This window comes from Coffea eugenioides, chromosome 7, assembly GCF_003713205.1.
Source record: "Coffea eugenioides isolate CCC68of chromosome 7, Ceug_1.0, whole genome shotgun sequence".
NCBI lineage: Eukaryota > Viridiplantae > Streptophyta > Magnoliopsida > Gentianales > Rubiaceae > Coffea > Coffea eugenioides.
The window spans coordinates 10,053,822-10,074,124 of record NC_040041.1 but is presented as its reverse complement, the minus strand read 5'-3'; the positions used below and the strand labels follow the sequence as shown (position 1 = coordinate 10,074,124).

Genomic DNA, 20,303 nt, shown 5'->3' with positions numbered 1-20,303 from the left:
GGCAAGTCCAGTAAAAACAACACTTTTTTTTTTCCTATTTTAAAGTTGATCAAAAACTGCAGCATTGAGGTAAACAACCCCCAGTCTTAGATTTCCCACACATATAACGGTTAACCCAAACTCGACTTATTTTTGGGTCAACATTTCCCCCAATGGGCCTCCTTAACACTTCGCCATCCCTATTTTGATGCAGTTGTGATTACTGATTTGAACCCCTTTGGCTGTCTCGAGAAGGCAACGGCAACCGTAAAAGCTTCATACTGGAAGTTCTGAAACTCTACTCCAAGCTACTGAATCATGTGAAAACCAAATGTGGGAGTTTTTTCAATACGGAGGAGTGGATTTGAGCATAAGTTTGACAAGTTTCCACTAAATAGTTGAATGATCTTTAAAGAGTCTTCAAAGAAAGCGTGCCACCATTGTAGCTCACAGGGGACAAATTACTAGAATCAAGCAATTTTCATTTCTTAACTTTAGCTTTTGAGGAGCCAGCAATCACAATCCATCAAAACCCAGTACAAGTACAATTTTCAAAATGTAGCCATATAGATATATATTAAGAATTAACTCTATACAAATGGGTTAAAAGTTACAAGTAGCACACTAACTACACTCTTGAACCACATCCCAAAACACCATTGATTCTAGTTTTCTGCACCCGAGTGTGCCATTGCCAGTCTGTTAACAAAACATGACTCTAGGCCAAATTCTAATCTGTTAGTGGTTTTAACTTCCACAAGCCATGCACTCTTCCCTGTTTGCTAGGGAGCACACCATCTGGGCCATTTTACTATCATCATCAGCAGTTGTCTTTGGTTTGTCCTGCATCAAATACGTAAATGCAGCACCTCAGCAAAACAATACAGGTTAAATGAGACAGTTGGGTTTTGTAGTTTAGCAGTACTTACCTTAAGCATTGCAGTGTCTACTGTGAATTTGATGGCATCCGCTGCAGCTCGTGAGCGCAGATAATACATCCCTGTTTTTAAGCCCTTGATATCCACATACACCAAAAAAGATATAATTAAGAGTTGGTTAAGTAGGAACAATTCAACCAAAATTTTAAGTGAGAAAAAGAAAGAGTAACAATGGCTCAATTTAATGGTATGATCAACTTCTGAAAAGGATATGATCAATTATCTCATAACTGATATTCATGTCAAATGCAGCTTGATCAAGTGTGGAAATCTTAACTCAACCTGTGTCATGCTATTTCAGTATACAATCTTATCTATGTATTTTATGGATATAATTGTACTGACTAGTACAGTCAAAGAATTCAATCCAAAGAGAACAAAAATCAGTTAAAACTATCCAATTAGCCATATTCCATTTCTTTACAAACTTATCAGTTGAGACATATGGTGTGAAATACAGTAGTTTTGGACAAAGAAATAGTTAGTTCTTGAAAACTGATCTACTTGTGCTGCACCAATGATTATAGCTTTGACTTTATCATACAATTAAAAACACTAACCAAACACTTTCTATTATAGTAGTCCTTCAAACATGGAAGACTCGTAGCATGACATATACAAATATTTCTTACATAAATTCATAAATTTAGTGATGTTAGTATTCAAACTCTTAATTAACATCTCCCTCAACTAATCATTGTATTGATCCAACTATACCTTTGACCAAGCATGAAAATGAAGCGACGTAAGCTTCCCAAAGTTGGGTTGGTCCATATGAATGTTAAGACTTTGACTTTGGTCTATGTAGCATCCACGATCTACAGCCATATCAACCAATGTCCGCTGTTTGATCTCCCAAACAGTCCTGTTAGTACCAAATTGAGTCAGCATGTTGCGATAAGGAATGTGAGAAAATAGGAAAATAAGGCGTGTAAGTGCTCCAAAATAAGAAGCATACTTGTATATGGCTTTAAGATCTTCAGGAATTTCAGGGATTTTCTGTACAGAGCCATCCTCATAGATTATCCTATTCTTAAGTGCTGGAGTCCAAAGACCCATCTCAGTTAAGTCATGAAGCAGATGCTTATTCACCACAACAAACTCCCCACTGGAAGAACAGTAAAACACTCGGATGTCAGCAAATAATACTCAATTCGGAGTGAGCTCAAATAGCATCAAGAAAATATACCTTAGAACCCTGCGACTATAGATGTTGGATGTATATGGCTCAAAGCACTCATTATTTCCAAGAATCTGACTAGTAGAAGCAGTTGGCATTGGTGCTATAAGAAGTGAATTTCGTACTCCATTTGTTGCAATCATTGCCCGTAGAGCATCCCAATCCCACCTACTTGAAGGTGTTACTCCCCACATGTCTGGCTGAAGAATTCCCTGCAAACACAGTGGCCAGTGATTACCCCAGTAGAAACATTGCAGAGATGAAGATATCTTAGCTCAAATACTTGCTCCAACTTCCTGATTTATTTTAGCATAACCAAGGGCTGCTCAAAATGGAACTAGTAACTATGTTGAACTTGTTTCATCATTTCAACCAGATAAAGACAAGGACTTTAGTTTGAAGAAGTCCAATAACTAGCAGTAATAATTCCAGATATGCCAAAGCAAAAAACAAACACAAAAGCACATGTAAACCAGATCGACATACAAAGTTATTAACTAAACAATAAGACATCATATGACTACTGGTGTCACTGTAAGGAATCTTTAGAATACCTTGCTCACAGGACTTCCATCATAAGTTTCATATGGGCCATCTTTAGCAGCTAATTCAGAAGAAGATTTTAATGCATGATAGTATATGGTCTCAAATATGTCCTTGTTCAGCTGTTGAGCCTGTCAGAACAATTGGCTGCATAATCAGACTGCAGTGAATCAGAAATTCCAGCAAATAAACAACAGGTAAAAAATTTACCTCAAGCGAGTCAAAGGCCATGCCAAGCAATATGAAAGTGTCAGCAAGGCCCTGGACTCCAATGCCAATGGGCCTGTGTCGAAAGTTGGATCGCTTTGCAGTATCAACAGGGTAGTAATTGATGTCAATTATTTTGTTCAGATTTGAAGTAACTATTGCAGTAACCTGTTTCAAAGAACAAACCAAAGCCAAATCCACACTTCAATTTTATGACAAACGCTCATATTTCAAAGCAACAGGAAATTAATGGAATAAATATAACCTCTGCTAGCTTGTCAAAGTCAAAGAATCGATTTGCAGAACCTCTGCTGCCAACAAGTTTGGATGGTTGTGATTCAGATGTGAATCCCTACAAAAATAAAATAAATAAAACAGCCCTTGCTCAATAATCAATTAAGGAAATTTTTAGAAAGAACAACTTTAATTGAAAACATCTGCCTATGATAACTACCTTTTCTCTAACATATCGTGGCAGAGCAATTGAAGCCAAATTGCACACAGCAGTTTCTGTAGGACTTGTGTATTCAATGATCTCGGTACACAAGTTAGAAGATTTAATTGTCCCCAGGTTCTGCTGGTTGCTTTTTCTATTGCAAGTATCCTGAGAGAAAGCAAACAAAAAGGCGGGTAGAATAACTCACAAACAAGCATAAGCACCAAATTTAGCCATAAGAAATGCCCGAACTCCACTAACCTTGTACAGCATGTAAGGTGTTCCAGTTTCAATCTGGGATTTCAGGATTTCAAACCAGAGATTCTGTGCCTGAACAACTTTTTTTGCCTTACCCTATGAAAAGAAGTCACTCTTAGATAAAACCACTCCCAGAGAATGCAAGGACAAACTAGTAATATCTGATTGTCTGGCTATATACCTGTTTTTCATATTGAGTGTAGAGCCTTTCAAATTCTTCGGCCCAGCAATCAGCCAACCCAGGGGCCTCATTTGGGCAAAACAAGGACCATTTTTCATTCTTCTGTACTCTTTCCATAAAGAGATCAGGCACCCAGAGAGCAAAAAACAGATCTCGAGCCCGGTGCTCTTCCTGCAAACCAAGAAACTCTCACTGCCAATTAGCCATTAATCAAACAAAAATCCAAAAGCATCAAAGTACCATCAAAAGCTAATTAAAATACAGACTATGTACATGGTTGGACTCATATGATTAATATGTAGAGTCATGCATACAACTGAGTCAACAAATCAACCATACCTTCCCATGGTTTTTCCTTAAATCCAAAAATTCAAAGATATCAGCATGCCATGGCTCCAGATATACAGCAAAAGCACCTATTGACAGTAGAAAGCTGAAATAAATCAAATAGAGGAACCACCTTAACAAGGGATATACCAGAGGGCACATAAAACTGTTGCATACCCTTCCTCTTGCCACCGCCTTGATCAACATAACGAGCAGTATCATTGAATACTCGCAGCATTGGAACAATACCATTGGATGTTCCATTTGTTCCACGAATATAACTTCCTGTGGCACGGATGTTATGAACAGATACACCAATGCCCCCAGCTGATTTGCTGATAACAGCACATTCCTTGAGGGTATCATAAATGCCCTCAATACTATCCTCTTTCATGCACAACAGGAAGCAGCTACTCAACTACCATCCACAGCACATAACCATGTTAGAACGCATATTGTTGGAGGCACAAATCATATGGAAACTGAAAATGAGAATATCTCAGAGATGCAGAACTAAAAAGATTAATTTTCTTGCATAGTACAGTCAATGCAAGTGTAACTTCTAAGTTTCAAAATTTAGCTTACTTGTGGCCTTGGAGTTCCAGCATTAAAAAGGGTAGGAGAAGCATGAGTAAACCATCGCTGAGACATCAGGTGATAAGTTCTTAAAGCAGAATCAATATCATCCTTGTGGATTCCAACAGCTACCCTCATCAACATATGCTGTGGCCTTTCAACAACCTTTCCTTGGACTTTTAAGAGGTAAGACCGCTCAAGTGTTTTGAAGCCAAAGTAATCATAGTCAAAGTCTCGGTCATAAATGATCTCACTGTCCAGACGAGCAGCATTCTGAAACAAACATTACATTAATTATGCCACTTGAGAATACAGGAATACAAGCTAAAAATATAATATGAAAACCTGCAATCAACTGAATCTTCTCGATTGGCTTATGTTTGGTGCAACATGCACAAATGTGTACATCTGTGTGTTTCAGAGGCAGAGCATCAACAGAATGCCAAAAAGGATTTCTTACCTTCATGATTATCTCATAAACATCATCAGCAATCAAAGGAGCTTTAAGGCCTGATCTTTCACTGACATGGCCATACATGTCCTTGACCCTGCAGCCACCACAGGAAGATTTAAAAATTATGTGCTATATTTCAAACTCAAAATTCAAACCTGATATATAGAATTGGCAAAATCCCTCAAGGACTCACGTCTCAGAAAATGATTTCTTGGTGTTTTTGTGCAGATTTGAAACAGCAATTCTTGCAGCCAACTGTTGAAAACAATAATCAACAGTAAGTAAAGCCAATATTAGCTTCCATTCCAACCACAAACTCTCATACTGATGACAAATGTGTAAAAATTACTAGTTCACTTAATCTACCCATCCGTCAACAACTTGACCCCGTAGCCAACAATAATCAATATAAGCAACAACCACACAACATAAACACCACAAAAAACTCAACATCCTCTAGTGGGTTTGGCTACTATTCATTCATTGCGCAATTCATTCAACCGGAGAGAACCAGATAACTCAAAATCATTACAATAAATCATATAATTAGAAAAGATATAGATCTAGAACATGCTCACAAGTCACATCAGTACATCAACACATACATAAAACACAATCTGCAACAAAGTTAACAGAGCCTTGAGCCAAAACAGCAAAAATCGATAATCCAAGTTGAGAAAAACAAAATCCTTAATCAAGTAATTAACCATCATATAGAATCCGATCGTTAAAAGATCTGATCACAATTAGAGAAACAAAAGAAAAAATGGAAACCCCGGAAGGAGATTTTACAGAAAACTACTCACTGAAGCATAATCAGGGTGGTTAGCAGTCATGGCCGCGGCGGTCTCAGCAGCCAACTCATCAAGCTGACTGGTAGTAACCCCCTTGTAGACGCCGGCGCAGACCTTCTGGGAAACCAAAACCGGGTCGCAGTGGTCGCTGCTGAGCCCATAACTCAACTTCTTCAACCGGGCAGTAATCTTGTCAAAATGCACAGCTTCTTGCCTCCCGTCTCTCTTCACCACATACATCTCTTCTCAAAATTAGCAAAACGGATAACTGCCTTTTCTCTGGGGAATTTCGTCAAACGGCTTAGAGGCTACAGAGCAAAATGACGATAGAAGATGGCATACATATATATAGTGGCAAAAACAAGAAACCGGCTTTTTAAATTTGAAATCTTTACTTAAAAATTGAAAGGGTCTACTGGGCTTCTGGTTTTTCCCTCTAAAAAAGAAGAATTTAGACGATGGGATTTGAAATTTTCCCGCCAAGAAGCAGCAAGGTTTGGTGGCGGGCACTCAGGAAAAGGCGCCTGCTGGTTGGACTGGATGGGGTGGAGCTGGAGCTGGGGTCCACTTGGGCATGCTTTTTTCGCCTTTTACAACTAATGCTGAAAAGGAAAGAATGGAAGTGATTAGGCTAATACACAATAATAGCTTCCATTGAAAGGCACAATGGGGATATATTTATGTTCATGTACCACAATTGTGAATGAATGGGGGATGGAAGTAAAGCTTCCATTGAAAGTTTTGGAAACGTTGGGCCTGATAAAACTTGGGGTGTTTGAATTTCAAGATTCATCCTTCTTGTGGAAGCTTGGGAGTTGGAACGGTAGTAATCAATTGGTTTCTTTATATTTTTTGTTTCTTTCTTGGGACTATTTACAAAGTTGGGGAGGTCATCTTATAAGTCACAATTTTTGGATAAGAGATTATTAAAAAAAAATATTTGTCGAAATGAAAAGATATTTATGATGCAATTATAAAAAATTCCCGATTGGCTTGCTATTTTCTTGAGTTTTTGTAGAAAAATATACGATAGCGATTTAATGTATGTAAAGTAAAAGATGATCGAGAAATGTATTTTTAAAAAACGTAAAATTTTTTGAGAAAAAATAACAATACAACGTACCATCCAAGCAAACCTGGCTCTTTTCGCGAAAATTTTCTGAACAAATGGAAAAACATGAAGGCGATTTCTTGATATGCGGAAATGATTACACTTATTGAAATTTACAATAATAAATCATACATTAATTAATCTTTGTAGATTTATTAGATGAAGTGTTCAACGAGAGTGACAATTAAGTGCAACAATATATAGGCCGGCATAGATTTCTCTAGTTGTGTTAGCCTTTCTATGCCAAATCTCCTTTTTTTAACCTCAAGAACAGTAAAAGACCAATATCAAAAGAGATAGAACAAAACACGTTGGTGTGATTTAGGGCTGCTCACGGCTCAAATACGAGCTCGACTCGAATTGGGTCAATATCGAGTTCGAGATCAAAAACATTAACGAGCTCAAATACGAGCTCGACTCGAATTGGGTCAATATCGAGTTCCAGATCAAAAACATTAAACTCGTTAGACTCGCGAGTTCGATTATATATATATATATATATTATTTTAATGATAAAATTACATATGTATCTCTAATATTTTATTATTTATTAAAAAAATTATTATTTTATTCATTTTTAAAAATAAAATATTTATTTTTATTTTTTTAAAATAAAATAATTATTATTATTTTATTTTTTAAGCTCGAGCTCGAGCTTGACACTTTGAGCTCGAGCTCGAGTTCGAGTTTCATAAAATTAACTAGAGGTTCGGTTCGATTAGGCCAAAACTCGACTCAAGTGTCAAGCTCGATCACGAGTTCGAGCTTCATAAAATTAATTGGAAGTTCGGCTCGATTAGGCCAAAACTCGACTCGACTCGACTCGTTTGCACCCTGTGATTTGAGGTAGCCTCTTTAGAACCTAGATAACGTGCAAAGGGGCGTAAATTTTCTCAATTACCAATTGACAAGCAACAGTATACAACCAGTGTGTGAAATATATAGGTATCTGGTTTCATGCAAGTTTTCAACAGTCAATCAGATTAAACTGGCGAGTTTAACTCTAACTTCCTGTCACCAACCAGGACTTCGGGTATAATACAATGGAATGGTTGTTATAAATCAAAAAAATCACTACTCTGACAATCAAACAATTCTGTTTAGAGGGATTCTTTCATTTTGTCGAGCAACTCGGTCTGCAGGAGATATCCTCTGTGGCATTGTCATGCCGCCAGAAACGATGATTTCTGCATTTGGTATCCAAATGTGAGAAATGAAGCAAAACAGTTGCAAAGAAAGAAGTAAAATGCATGCAGGTGTAAAATCAAGGCCGTAGTCATTTCTTAATGAGCAATTTCCAGCGCACTAATTTAGCCAAAAATGGTACGTTGTTTGGGATTCATGGAAAGGACAACTGAGCAGAGTATAGAAGTAGATTATACACAAGCTTCTGTACTGATAAAGTTGCACAGTATATAGATGGTTCTCAAGTTGAGAGACCAGAAGGCAAACCATATATACAACTCACGCAGCACAAGGCAATCATAACAAAGCTCATCAGATCTAGAGCAGAACAGTCCATGTATGAAGGGTAGGATACAGATAGATGGGGTTCGGGCAATGAGGTGCACCAGCCATCAAAAAGATTTGAAAGTGGCTTTTCACCAGTTAAAAAGCTGTATTTTTTAATCTCTCTTTAGAAAATTAAATACCAAGATTATCCAGCCAAAATATGAGAATTGCGCATGCACCCTACAGTTTGGATAATCAGGTCATATTTTCAGCACTGTGATGATCTCACAAACCCAAGAGCGAGTCAGAACAAAAGCAATTCAAGAAATACCTTATCTAATAAATCACTGAACATTCACAAACAGCGTGACAAATACACTATATCCAAGCACAATGTATTGTTAACATGTAAACAACATACCTATGCCTTCACGAATTGACAAATTTGGCCTTATGACATCCTTAGAGTTGACTAACAATATGTCACCAAGATACAAGTGGTTTGTTGGAACAAATACGCTACACAATTCTTCATCTCCATCATCTCTCTGTATCAAAAAGAACTTATAAAACCATTTGAAGACAGCTATTAATAGAACTAGCAGGGAAGTATAGAAGAAGTTCATACTGAAAAATTATCAAGCAAAAGCAGGTACTTCAGTCGAAGTCCAAAGATTGGCAAAGATTTACGTACACAAAAACTCAAGCGTTGATCTTTTCAAAGTTAATCATGTTTAAAATAGTATATTAATGTGAGAACTGTTATTAAAAATGCAAAAAAACTCAAAACTTTTACTAGTGATTAGAAGTTAAAATGCATGAAGCAAGATATGTGTGTAAAAACGTCCATCTTTACTTCTTGAATTTGGTCAATTTTGAACAAGTCTGGACTTAATTCAACAATCCACTAAGAACCAAGTGGCTTGGAAATAAAAGCAAACTTACTAAGTGTAGAAAAAACAAAAACCCAGTAATTAACAAACCAAGTACCTGAAGGAGGACTGTGGAAGTGATAAATCCAAAGGCATATTCACCAACACGTGGGTGACGGATAATAGCAACTTCTTTAAATGCAGTTGTGTTTTGGTCTGAAACAGAATATCCAGACAGAAGGTCAGCTTAATGGACTCTTGGAGATGACAATTCTGAAAAACAAAGTATATGAAGTGGTAACACATGAGCATGACGCCGTCTTCTGACCTCAAGAAAACAGTTGTCTGTTAAATCTCATGTTTATGATAGTTTGGGTTTGGTGACAGCATTGTATTTGTGCAGTAGCTTTATTAAGCTCTAAGTAGATTTGCGTGGCATACCCAGACTCCGGAGTATCATTACCAATTAAGACCACCACTTCTATTTCGGCTAAGAAAGAGTGTAATAAGATCCGGACCATATAGTCGACCATCAAAGAATGAATAGTACATGGAGACTGAGAAAATATTTGCAGGTGAATATTAGCATATGAAACTTTTATGTCCATGCAGAGATTAAAGTTGTTCCTATATTCTGGAGAATTTGGTCAAAGTTGTTTAAACTTATTTTAATCAACTACATAACCTACATGAAGCAAAGATTCAACAAAACTATCATAATCAACTCAATGTGTCAATATCTTTGTCTCTAAAATAAAAGCCGAGGCTAATCAAGATCGTGCATAAGATTTGAAAGTTACAAAGAAAAGCATGGACTTCTGATAAAACTTTGATTCTTTAATAAATACATCGACATAGACATCCAACACGTGTATATCCCAAAAATAATGAAACATGCCACCCACTATAATGCAAACATATTTAGGTAAGAAAAAATTATCCTTGCCAGGAGAAATAGCAGCACTGATTTGCTTGGAGGCCGAGTAAATATGTTTCACAAAAGGCATTCGCTTGATAATCCATTCTCCAATCCAGAAAACTGTGGCACCCAGCCATGATGATACAAAAACGCCAACAAGGAAGACAAAAACTAAGGATGTGACAAATCCAAGTCCTGCATCATGAAGAACTGCATAAAGGACAAAGAAACAGACACATACAAACATACTAATAGAAAGAGAAAAAAAATAAAGACTAGGTTCTGCAAAAATAGTTAGATACCTAACAATAATTGGTCAAACAATTTATGGACTTTGCTAGGGAAAATGTCCACATTGCTGTCAAATTAGTAATAAAAATGCAAATATCTTATGATAGGGAACATAAATAAGTCCTGCGTGTGCCTGAAACTATGTTTATTACCCCACAAAAGACATATTTATCTGAAGCATTAGGCTTTGAGATCCCAAAGAAATTTCTCTAATAGGATGACAATTGACTCGTACAATAAATTTAGAGAGGCAATCCAACAGAGTTAAATATTTGTAGAATCCTAGGTTGATAATAGGACTTCTTGAAAACCAAATATCAAAATATTGCTCCCGTCATTAAAATGAAGGGCCCAAATACCTATAATGTCAGGCAGGTGAGCTGAAGAGGATATGACTAGTAATTAAGTCAATCGACTCCAACTTCATATAGCAAATAAGACACTAAACCAGTTGAGCTTAACTGGTTGGATGACCAATACTAGGTACTATTGAATTTTTCATTTAAGTCAAGAAGCTGGGAACAAGTTTTTACAGTTTTTGGCATTCTTGAAGTTCAATACACGGAAATAAATCAGTTAACCTTGACTAACTTTTGATTTCCTTATATCAAGAGCAAAAACTTCAATGGATTTGTCAGCTTCAAGCTCAACATCTGACTGCAGCTTAAACTCTTATGATGGGAATTCATCAAACATTTTGCAGTTCAACAATTTTCACAAAAGCCCATAATTTCAGTTGTAGCTCCTCACTGTCACTTAAGTGCAATATTAACAGAGTTTGCAAAGCATTTCGACTTAGTTACACTGGAAAAATTAATCTTCTCCAATTATTGTCAGAGGGTACACAAAAACAATTTTGAAAATTCCACCCTTGTTGTACACTCTCAGTTCTTTCCCACGAGTTCCAGTCTTCAACCGAGCATCATGTTGCTCTTCATTTCTTAGAACCATAAGAATAATAGATCTATCCCCATTCGGCACATTTACTTACGCTATTAAAAACAGTTATATAAGACTATAAGGCCTAAATAAGAAACAAAAGAATGGTACAGCATACCAAAAATGTCAATGCCCAGTTGCTCATATAGTGGACTGAAGAAACCATCAACAAACTGAACAAACCACCATGTGACAAAAAACGTAACTGCAACAGGGAAGAGTACCACACTGCAATTCAAATTCTGGGATGATTAGGCTCAAGACTGTTAGAAAACTGAGAAATAATAAAATGAAACAGCAAACTAGTTACCATCCAGTCATGAACTTCTTCGAAACCCAACTTTGAAGGAAGAAACAGCAAGCCTGAAAAAATGAAGAAAATCATGAGATAAGACATCCAAAAGAATTTTGTAAACATACAGATGCATCAGCTCAGACTCTTTCATGCCGAAAGGATGCTTGACAAAAGATGCAATGGTTGAAATTGCTATTTATTGTATAACTTCAAACACATATTCTAATACTTTTGGCAGTGATAAGTATGCCATGTGATTGAGAGGTGCCCTAAATTTCAGAAAGTGATTCAGTTAAAGACACATAGATATAGAATGAAATTATCAAATTTTAGTAAAGGAATCTTTAGCCAAAAAACTAGTTCAATCGGAGTAACTGTAGCACTATTGCAAGGTATTTATAATGAACAAAAGATGCAACAAATGACTAACTTAGATTCACCAATATTTAAAAAAAAAAAAAAAAGAGTGGCATTCGGTCACAAACAAAGCAATGTGTTGCTCTCATTTACTTCACAGAATTGTATTTATCATCATAACATCATCATCATCAGAGGGTATGAAAAAGGATGGACAAAGAGCCATTCTGATTTCTGCAAGTGTACATATTCTCTCTTATGTTTGAAACATTCAAGGAGCCAAAAATGGTATTCAGATGCTGGCAGCTTGAAAATGCTTATAGTACAGAAAATGAAGACAAGATCATTTCCCAAGCTCACACTCATCAAAGAAAACGCAATTATCCAACCTCAGACCATCCCATTTGCAGCAACCCTCAAAGAATAATGCCAAAATAGAACTTCATCACAATGAAAAGATGCTCATTTTACAGAACTTCATCTGCCAGGACGATGGTTGCATCATCTGACCACAACACCTAGAAGAGTTGCTTGAAAAAATATGCACTCTGAAGTTCCATGGCAAGGCATGCATGATCAACCAAAGCCAACTTCCTGTTTACTTCAACAAATGGCTAATTATAGGTCAACTTAACATTAGAGCGAAAACACAGTCCAAGTGGGTATTCTGAACACTCTTACCGCCACTGTCCTCTTATGTGATGAGAACCTTATCTAATCAATATACTAGGTGAATACTCTAGAAAGTAGTGTTATATTATTTATCCAAAAGACACGATATTACCTATCTATACAACATATAGCCACATATCCTTTTAGATTCTTTGTAATATATCAATGTCTTTGTTAACCATCTCAGGCTAATCGGATCCTAACTTCTGCCAGAAAAATGGGTTGTGCATTACAATCTTACCTTGTTTCATTATTTCCCACAGAGCTGTCAACAGTATACCATTTTTTTTTAGCATAAGAACTGTCTATTGTTGTTTCACTGATTCTGTTTCAAGTATCAGATCATGAACTGGATCTGGATTCGAAGCATCCTTGCTCCAGTTGAATATCCCTTAGAAACACATTCCATGATTGGTCATGTAAAACCTTCGACATCCTTCAGACTGTAATGAAAAACTCAATTACACGCATAAAATGAAACAACCAATCAAACTCCATCAGCTAGAGTTCTCAATCTACCCATAAAATGCCCAATTAACTTAAAATTTTATTTGAATATTAAGGGTTCTATTTTCTTGTTATTGAAATTCAATTAAGAAGCATCACATTCAGATAAAACCATGATTTCCCCATATAAATGGGTTCAGAAATGTTCATTGAAAATGTGCTTAACAAGACATCCAATATTAGGAGGTCCAAATTTAATGAAATGACAAGGGTATTAAGGCAAAAATAAATAAAAACGGTGGAACAAATAGGCAAAATTAAAACAAACTACTACCTTACGGGTGGAAGAATTGGACGAATTGGGGGAAGATTTAACTGGGTTTTCGGGATCTTCTTCATCAACGCTTTGACTGAGTGGCACTGACGTGGCATCTTTCTCGTCCGCCATCTTCGTTTTCTTCTCTCTTTTTGCGGATTCAGAACAATCTAACCCAAAAGTTTTCTGCCCAAAGAATGAACTAAGACCAGACCTGACTAGACTCGAGAAATATTGGAATTTTATCACTATGGTATTTAGACTTGGAATGGAATTGAAGTAAAAAAGCTGTAAAGCGTTTAAAGAAATGATGGGATCGTGGTTTATTCTTTCCTCCTTTTGCCTTGAATTTGAAGCTTTGGGTTGACTTGTTACAGTGTACCATAAAGGTTTAAAATTTTAATACATCTGATTTATTATTTCAAAAAGATTAAGAAAAAATGTTAATTGCACTATTATTTTTATCATATAATTTTTATTTATTAAACATTTAGATTATATGATAAAACAGATAATAAGAGTGCAATAAATATTTTGTAAAAATTATTATCTAGTGATAATGACCCCTAATTTATCATTCAATTGTATATACTTATATATTTCTTGCACGTAATGTATTTAAATATTTTTTTACTTAATTTGACAATTTATAAAATTATAGTACCTTAACCATTCTCTGGATGCAAACAAATCAAGCAGCTCATGAGTTTTCAAACGATCGACTCGACTTAGCATTGATTGAATTTGAGTCAATCTCGAACTACCCGATTATTCAAACAAATAACATATCGAGTATTGATATGTTAAACTCAAAAACTCAGCGAGTTTTATCGAGCAGTGCATATGTGTGTGTGCATTAGTGTATAATACAAATTACATCTGCAGGCTTGACCTTATTCGATCACCTCATAAAGTTTAGCGAATCGAACTCGATCATAGAAATCAATGCTCATTTGAGTTGAGTTCAATCTCTAACACTGCTATATTAAGTTGAGCTGTAACTGAACACTCTTCACGATCAACTCGACTCGACTCGATTGCACCCGTATTCTTGTCACACCCACTTGACGCATGTAAAATAAACCTCTACCACGAGACCATTTTTGGGATCAGGTGGCACATGAATGGGGCCAAGTATGATTAGATGTTTTATGGTTTTGGGGCAAAGTAATTAAGCCACGCTTTTTAAAAGATCCAATGCATCTCCTTTTTGTTTGGTTTGAGTGAAGGAGGCTCTTGCACAAAATTCCTGATGTTTAGATGACAACAACATATAAGAGTCTAACAAGAACTTGAGGTCTTGAGCAAAGTTACTACTAATTTTCATTCTATGGTTTGTTAACTAATCTGGTTTGCACCTATGTGAGACTATCAAATATATGTCTCCTATTTGTCCCCCATTTTCCAATATTACAAGCAGGTGATTTGGTTAAAATGTTGTTTTGCTTTGTTGTATGGATGATATGACGCAAAGTATCTTGATTGATATCAATGACAAGCATCTAACTGCATTCAGAAGTTTACATGCATTTACCGTATGTGCCCGTGATATAGTAATCCTTTTGCCATGGTGGCTTCGAATCCTCTGTCCCCAAAGTAGTCTCTGTCCCTTATTTATACAGCTGCCACGTGCCTCTAACCTTTTGTTAACCCAAACTCAAATAAATTTTAGATTAAATAACTATTTCTTGCAAACAAGTGAATTATTGGAATAACTAAAATTTAATTATAAACAAGAAAATATTACCTGTGACAATTGCGTTGAGCACAACATACGTTGGCTATTTGGTTCCCATATGTTTAAAGTTTAAACCATCTCCACTACCAGTAGGACCTTCATGCACATGCTTAAAAATAAAAAATATAAATGAATAATTATATCATCAAGACTCAAAAAATTTTATATCAGCATAATATCTAAATAAAAGCTTGCTTTTCATGCAAACAAACCCATGGTTTATTTGAGTTTGGGTTAACAAAATGTTAGAGACACGTAGCAGCTGTATAAATAAGGAACAGAGGGGACGGAGACTACTTTGAAGACAGAGGATTCGAAACCGTTTCCATATTCAGATATATCCTTTCTAACCAAAAGTTTCCAGTGTTGTGTGACATTTTTTTTAGAAAATTTTTCTTCTAAATTTGCTATTGAGAACTTATCTTCTCTTGAAGGGACATTTGGTGACAAGGTGGTGGCAATGTAGGCATCTTACTCTTGCCTTATACATCATTGATTTTGTGTTTGAACCTAGATCCACTTTGATATCTAATAGCGCCTTGAGTCTTTGAACATTCCTCACCCCAATAGGGAAAAAAATTCTATGAACGTTAGCTCGGATTCTCTTTGGATTGTATTTGGTTACCAGATTCTTCCAAGTATGTTGTACACTTGGCTTATTGGGATTTAGCTCATTCAGCCCTAGGACAATGAAGCTGTCCGAATGGGGTTCAGTCCAAGAATTTTGGACCATTTCTTGATTCTTGAGTGTGACCTTTACACAAGGATGATGTTAATCTACTTGTATCCCTTTTGCTGCATACCAAAATATCAAAGAATTAATGCTAGATTATATGGCATTAGTCCATTATAATTTATAACTCATTAGTATAATATAATTGCCTTTTAAAAAATAAAGGAAAATGGGATTTAAGAAATAAGAAAGGAAAGGAGTAATTGGACCAAAACTTATGATTCCTGCGACCTTAATCTTAGCTATCAGATCAAGTATGCTCAGCGTGATTACTTTATGTAAATTATGAGGTATCTTCATTCAGTCTAGTTTAATATACGTTGCAAATATTCTAAATTGGTAAATTTCATATGTTAATGCTAATCCACTCATACATTCCTTGTGAATAAGAAGATGGATCAAACCACTGAGTTAAGCTCAGTGGTCACCACCAAAGCCTTGAGGCTTGGTGAGGTGGGGAGGTCAGAGATTCAAACCCTGCCTCTCACCATTTGCCACTAACGTGACAGGCCAGTTCAAGTGGCTGCTACACGCAGTGTGGATCAAAGTTAGTACACACTGCAGTTGTCTGGGTTGATAGGTGGATCAAAGTTAGTAGAAAGATAAAGTTCATGTATTCATCAAAGGACTTCAATGTAGAGAGAAATGGAATCATCAACCTAAATTTTAAACCAGTTTGGATTGCTATTTTCTAGAGTTTTGTAGAAAAATATACTATAATCATTTGATATATATTAGGTAAAAAAGTGATTGTAAAATGTGTTCACGAAAAACGTAGAATTTTTTTGGGAAAAATGGCTTTCCAAAACAAGGTTTATATAAACCATGTTTTAAATTGGACACATATTGCTTCATTTTAAGGAAATATAAGAGACACCAAACCAATTTCACAAAAATGTAAGGACTATTGTAGCAAAAAAATTTTATAACTCTCTCCCTGCTTTTTTTTTTTTTAAAAAAAATTTTAAACTTCTTTTATTTTCCACACCGGCCCCGTGAGCAAAGACAACCTCCCCTCCCCGTCTCCGTCGCAGGTCATCTCGTGGATTCGCCGGAAAATCCAGGATAGGGGCCGGAGATCTCAAAAGTGGTAGCTAATCTCAGCTTTTCGTTCTTCCATTTCGTTCAATTCGTTACCTTGTTTCCTTTATTTGGATTGAATATTCTGGATTTTTCATCCGCTTCTAAACTGTTATAGAATTGCGAATTTATATGCTCTTTTTTTCTTGAAATAAATACATGAATACTAGGAAATCAAAGTGCTGTCTGTGATTATTTTGTGGGAGTGCTTAAAATCTGTGGTTTTCCAAGTAGAAGTAATTGAGCTTTTTATTCCTTTGGAATGGAATAGCTGCAATGGTTTTGTCAATACCCAATATCTTTCTACTGTGTACTTTTCTTCATTTTATTTTGATCTGGTTTTGTTTAGGTTTTGCATTTTAGCTTATTTGAACTTTTAAGTTCACGACTTGATTTCTTTTATGTATTTTTCATAACTCTTTTTTTTACTGAATTTAAAGGAAGAAATTTCAAGAAAATAACAAACCAATGGTAGAATAGCAATAATTCTCTTGACAAGAGAGAGTTCTTTTCGTGAAAAGAATAGTTGCAGGTTGTCCACTATAATCTTTTAAAACTTAATCTATGGTTTGAACGAACCATCATCATTTTTCTACTTATGTAGTGACAGAATGCTACTTAACATTATAATGTTATAGTGATGGTTTGAACGAACCATCATCATTTTTCTACTTATGTCACTATAACATTTTAAAACTTAATGTTATGAAACTTTATATGTTGTTTCGATGCAAAATCATCATTTGTCTACCGATGTGGCATGAACATTTCACTTCTGGATTCTGCATGCAGAGTCAAAGCAGTTTTAGGAAGGGAGTGAGAGAATATGCATCAGAGAGGACCTGGGAGCGGAAGGCCTTCTGGAACTGATGGTTCTGATTTTTCCTATCGCATGGTAGTGGACTCGCGTACGTGTCTTTTTTCATTCTTCTTGTGAGTTTGGATTTTCATTTAACCCAATTTCTCCAATTCGTGTTTGTTTTGGAAGATATCTAAATCTTTCTTTCAATCTGTTATGTACTTATTAGGCTATAAAAAGGTCGCTGAATACAAGTCTCGCCTTTCTGTTCTCATCTTCACCCAGGTACAGAAGACTATAAGAACAGAAAACAGAAAAAGTACATGTATAGTATCTTTTAGTTTAAAAATGGGCAAGTCTGTTATAGCGCTTGTGTATTAGTGAGAGTTTTGGTTATCTAAGAAAAAAACGATTTAAAGATCTGCCAGATTCTGTGTTGTGGTCAATTCGTCATGAGCCTTTTCTTTTTAACTTTTGAGTAGCCTTAGGTGTTAGTGTTAAATTAACAGGTAAGAAATTTAATTTTGGAATTTTTCTTTTAAGCATTTGGTATATGTTTTTTCTTTTATGTCTTGCTGAAATTGAAGAATTAGCCAATGGAGGTTTCTTATTTTAGTTGCATTCATAGTATTTTTTGGACTTACATTGGACAATTTTTCGCTGTAATTCTTCAACTGATACTGTTGTTTAGTTTCCGTATTAATTGGGCATGTTTTACGGAGGCTAATGTTTGATTTCGAATTCACAGTTTCACTTTTGACACAGTTTATGTCATCTATCGACAGGCTATTATTCAATTGTTAGCAGCAGTGAATGTATTTTTATCCACAACTAAGACGGAGGAGCTTGACAAAATTGCAGTTTCTTCATCTGTTATATGTTTCATTTCTCTCTTCATAGGAGAATTAGGTGACCTTAACATGTTTTTGTTGTCCTAGTCATTCAGTGATTGGAGACTGATCTTTACTGTTGAGTTTCTTGTTGTTCTGAAGGTAGGAAGCGAAGCCGGGCAAGTTTTCTGAAGTTATACATGTTAGGATCATCAATAGCTGTACTGATATCAACTGCTAATCTCTCAAGGAGTGCTTATGTGGTACAAGTACGACCACTTACTGATTTTCGTGGCTTTATTTGTTTAGAAACCCATTAAATCATGATTATTCTTCTTGACTTTAAACTTGACGATAAATCAGACAGAAACAGATAAATATTTAATCACTCTTTGAGTCAACTTGAAGAAAGAAATGTGGAATGAGATAGAAGTATTAGAGATAATGTGGAAGAAAATTTTTAAGAGTCTGTAATTACCTTATCATTGACTAGGCCTTATCAAGGATGAAATTAACTGGTAGATATTTCTCATAAGTTTTAACTTTTGACTTGCTGTTTAGGAGAGAGTGGGACCTATTGTTAATTCACACTTGCTCTATTTTGAAAGGTTCTTTATCTAGGTTGCTATGTAAGAAATGTACCATATTAGAGCCAGAGACATTGATGGATATATTGTGTGAAATATCTGTATGTTCTGGAATAGGTTATCAAGGATTTTAGTAGCTGGGGTACGTCAATGCTTGAACTTTCAAAGGTTGCAACTGGCCTGCTAGGTAAATACTGTGATTATGATTTGAGTTAATGGTGTCTTTTCATAGATTTCATACGTCATTTATATGTCTTTTGATCAATTTGCAGGATTCGTGGTACAATTATATACAATCAGTACGATGACATCTCTTATCCGCAATATGGCTCCTCCTAAGAGGACTGCTTGATGATGAGATTAGCCACCATTTATCTGATTTGTCTTTTAACTTGCTTTTTGTGGGCATTTTCTTTGCTTTACTTTGTGATGGAGGAGAGCTTTTCACCCACCTTTTTCTCACTTCGAAAAGATGTTGTACAAGGGTATAAATGATGTATAAACCGGTGTTACTAATTCATACATCAAATTGTTCTTTTCCCTCTTGCAGTGGTGGTTTTCTTCTATCTCATGCTTATACTTCATCCTTTTGTGGTGCCTATTCAGTAAGGCATGATATTTGAAGTTCTCGTTCTTAAGATATCTGGTAGGGTAATTGTTGGTGATATATGCCTATTTGTTTGCCTCAACAACTTACTGGTGGATTTCACGGCCCTCTTCAACGAAGGTGCTTTACCATATAGGAAGAATAGCTCCTTCTGAGCTTGTTGGCATAATGTACATGATTAGCTTAACATCAGCCAACAAAAAAAATCTCGTCTGCTCTTATGTGGGCATTTTATTTTTTTGGTTTGCTTTCAGGAACTGATACTTAGACCTTCATTTCTGGTAGTATGAAGAAACTCAAAGCATTTCCTCCACGGCAATGGTTTATACTGTAACTGTCCTCTGATTCAATGGGGTGCTCTTGCCTCTTCTGTTTGTCTATCAGA

The 20,303-nt window shown here is 35.8% G+C and overlaps 3 protein-coding genes across 7 annotated transcripts; 1 reads left to right on the top strand and 2 right to left on the bottom strand.

Annotated features, from left to right (window-relative positions):
* Positions 1-440: 440 nt before the first annotated feature.
* On the bottom strand, positions 441-6,398 carry LOC113778620 (ribonucleoside-diphosphate reductase large subunit). The gene is made up of 17 exons (XM_027324081.1): positions 5,886-6,398; positions 5,273-5,334; positions 5,086-5,173; positions 4,635-4,898; positions 4,227-4,467; positions 4,062-4,138; positions 3,723-3,893; positions 3,545-3,637; positions 3,302-3,451; positions 3,113-3,199; positions 2,851-3,015; positions 2,652-2,771; positions 2,107-2,309; positions 1,876-2,025; positions 1,635-1,782; positions 909-992; positions 441-822 (listed from the first exon to the last, which is right to left on the bottom strand). Exons 1-17 carry the CDS (start codon positions 6,111-6,113, stop codon positions 727-729), a joined length of 2,427 nt encoding a protein of 808 aa, XP_027179882.1. The 5' UTR covers positions 6,114-6,398; the 3' UTR covers positions 441-726.
* Positions 6,399-7,902: 1,504 nt separating this feature from the next.
* LOC113778790 (protein LIKE COV 2-like) lies at positions 7,903-13,854 on the bottom strand. The gene is made up of 7 exons (XM_027324285.1): positions 13,563-13,854; positions 11,768-11,820; positions 11,576-11,685; positions 10,255-10,422; positions 9,427-9,524; positions 8,858-8,984; positions 7,903-8,171 (listed from the first exon to the last, which is right to left on the bottom strand). Exons 1-7 carry the CDS (start codon positions 13,674-13,676, stop codon positions 8,071-8,073), a joined length of 771 nt encoding a protein of 256 aa, XP_027180086.1. The 5' UTR covers positions 13,677-13,854; the 3' UTR covers positions 7,903-8,070.
* Positions 13,855-16,996: 3,142 nt separating this feature from the next.
* Positions 16,997-19,860, top strand: LOC113778151 (protein jagunal homolog 1). 5 transcript variants are annotated; one of them, XM_027323443.1, is made up of 7 exons: positions 16,997-17,102; positions 17,888-18,003; positions 18,124-18,179; positions 18,680-18,803; positions 18,887-18,993; positions 19,429-19,498; positions 19,584-19,860. In XM_027323443.1, the coding sequence occupies exons 2-7, from the start codon at positions 17,922-17,924 to the stop codon at positions 19,661-19,663; spliced, it is 519 nt and encodes a 172-aa protein (XP_027179244.1). In that variant the 5' UTR covers positions 16,997-17,102; positions 17,888-17,921; the 3' UTR covers positions 19,664-19,860. The 5 variants fall into 5 exon arrangements, with proteins under 5 accessions (XP_027179244.1, XP_027179245.1, XP_027179242.1 ...); XM_027323444.1 differs by having other exon boundaries at positions 16,997-17,105; positions 18,887-18,987; XM_027323441.1 differs by having other exon boundaries at positions 16,997-17,105.
* The last annotated feature ends 443 nt before the right edge of the window (positions 19,861-20,303 follow it).

Bases quoted from the DNA above. Each gene is read 5' to 3' on its own strand.
- LOC113778620 (XM_027324081.1), bottom strand. From the start codon at position 6,113: ATGTATGTGGTGAAGAGAGACGGGAGGCAAGAAGCTGTGCATTTTGAC. The intron at 4,139-4,226 runs GTATGCAACAGT...TACTGTCAATAG, and splicing joins AGGCGGTGGCAAGAGGAAGG to GTGCTTTTGCTGTATATCTG. The intron at 3,452-3,544 runs GTTAGTGGAGTT...GCTTTCTCTCAG, and splicing joins CACCTTACATGCTGTACAAG to GATACTTGCAATAGAAAAAG.
- LOC113778151 (XM_027323443.1), top strand. From the start codon at position 17,922: ATGCATCAGAGAGGACCTGGGAGCGGAAGGCCTTCTGGAACTGATGGT. The intron at 18,180-18,679 runs GTACAGAAGACT...ATCTATCGACAG, and splicing joins CTGTTCTCATCTTCACCCAG to GCTATTATTCAATTGTTAGC. The intron at 18,804-18,886 runs GTGACCTTAACA...GTTGTTCTGAAG, and splicing joins TCTCTTCATAGGAGAATTAG to GTAGGAAGCGAAGCCGGGCA.
- LOC113778790 (XM_027324285.1), bottom strand. From the start codon at position 13,676: ATGGCGGACGAGAAAGATGCCACGTCAGTGCCACTCAGTCAAAGCGTT. The intron at 10,423-11,575 runs GTATGCTGTACC...TTCATGATGCAG, and splicing joins ACTGGGCATTGACATTTTTG to GACTTGGATTTGTCACATCC. The intron at 8,172-8,857 runs GTATGTTGTTTA...TACCAAATGCAG, and splicing joins GTCAATTCGTGAAGGCATAG to AAATCATCGTTTCTGGCGGC.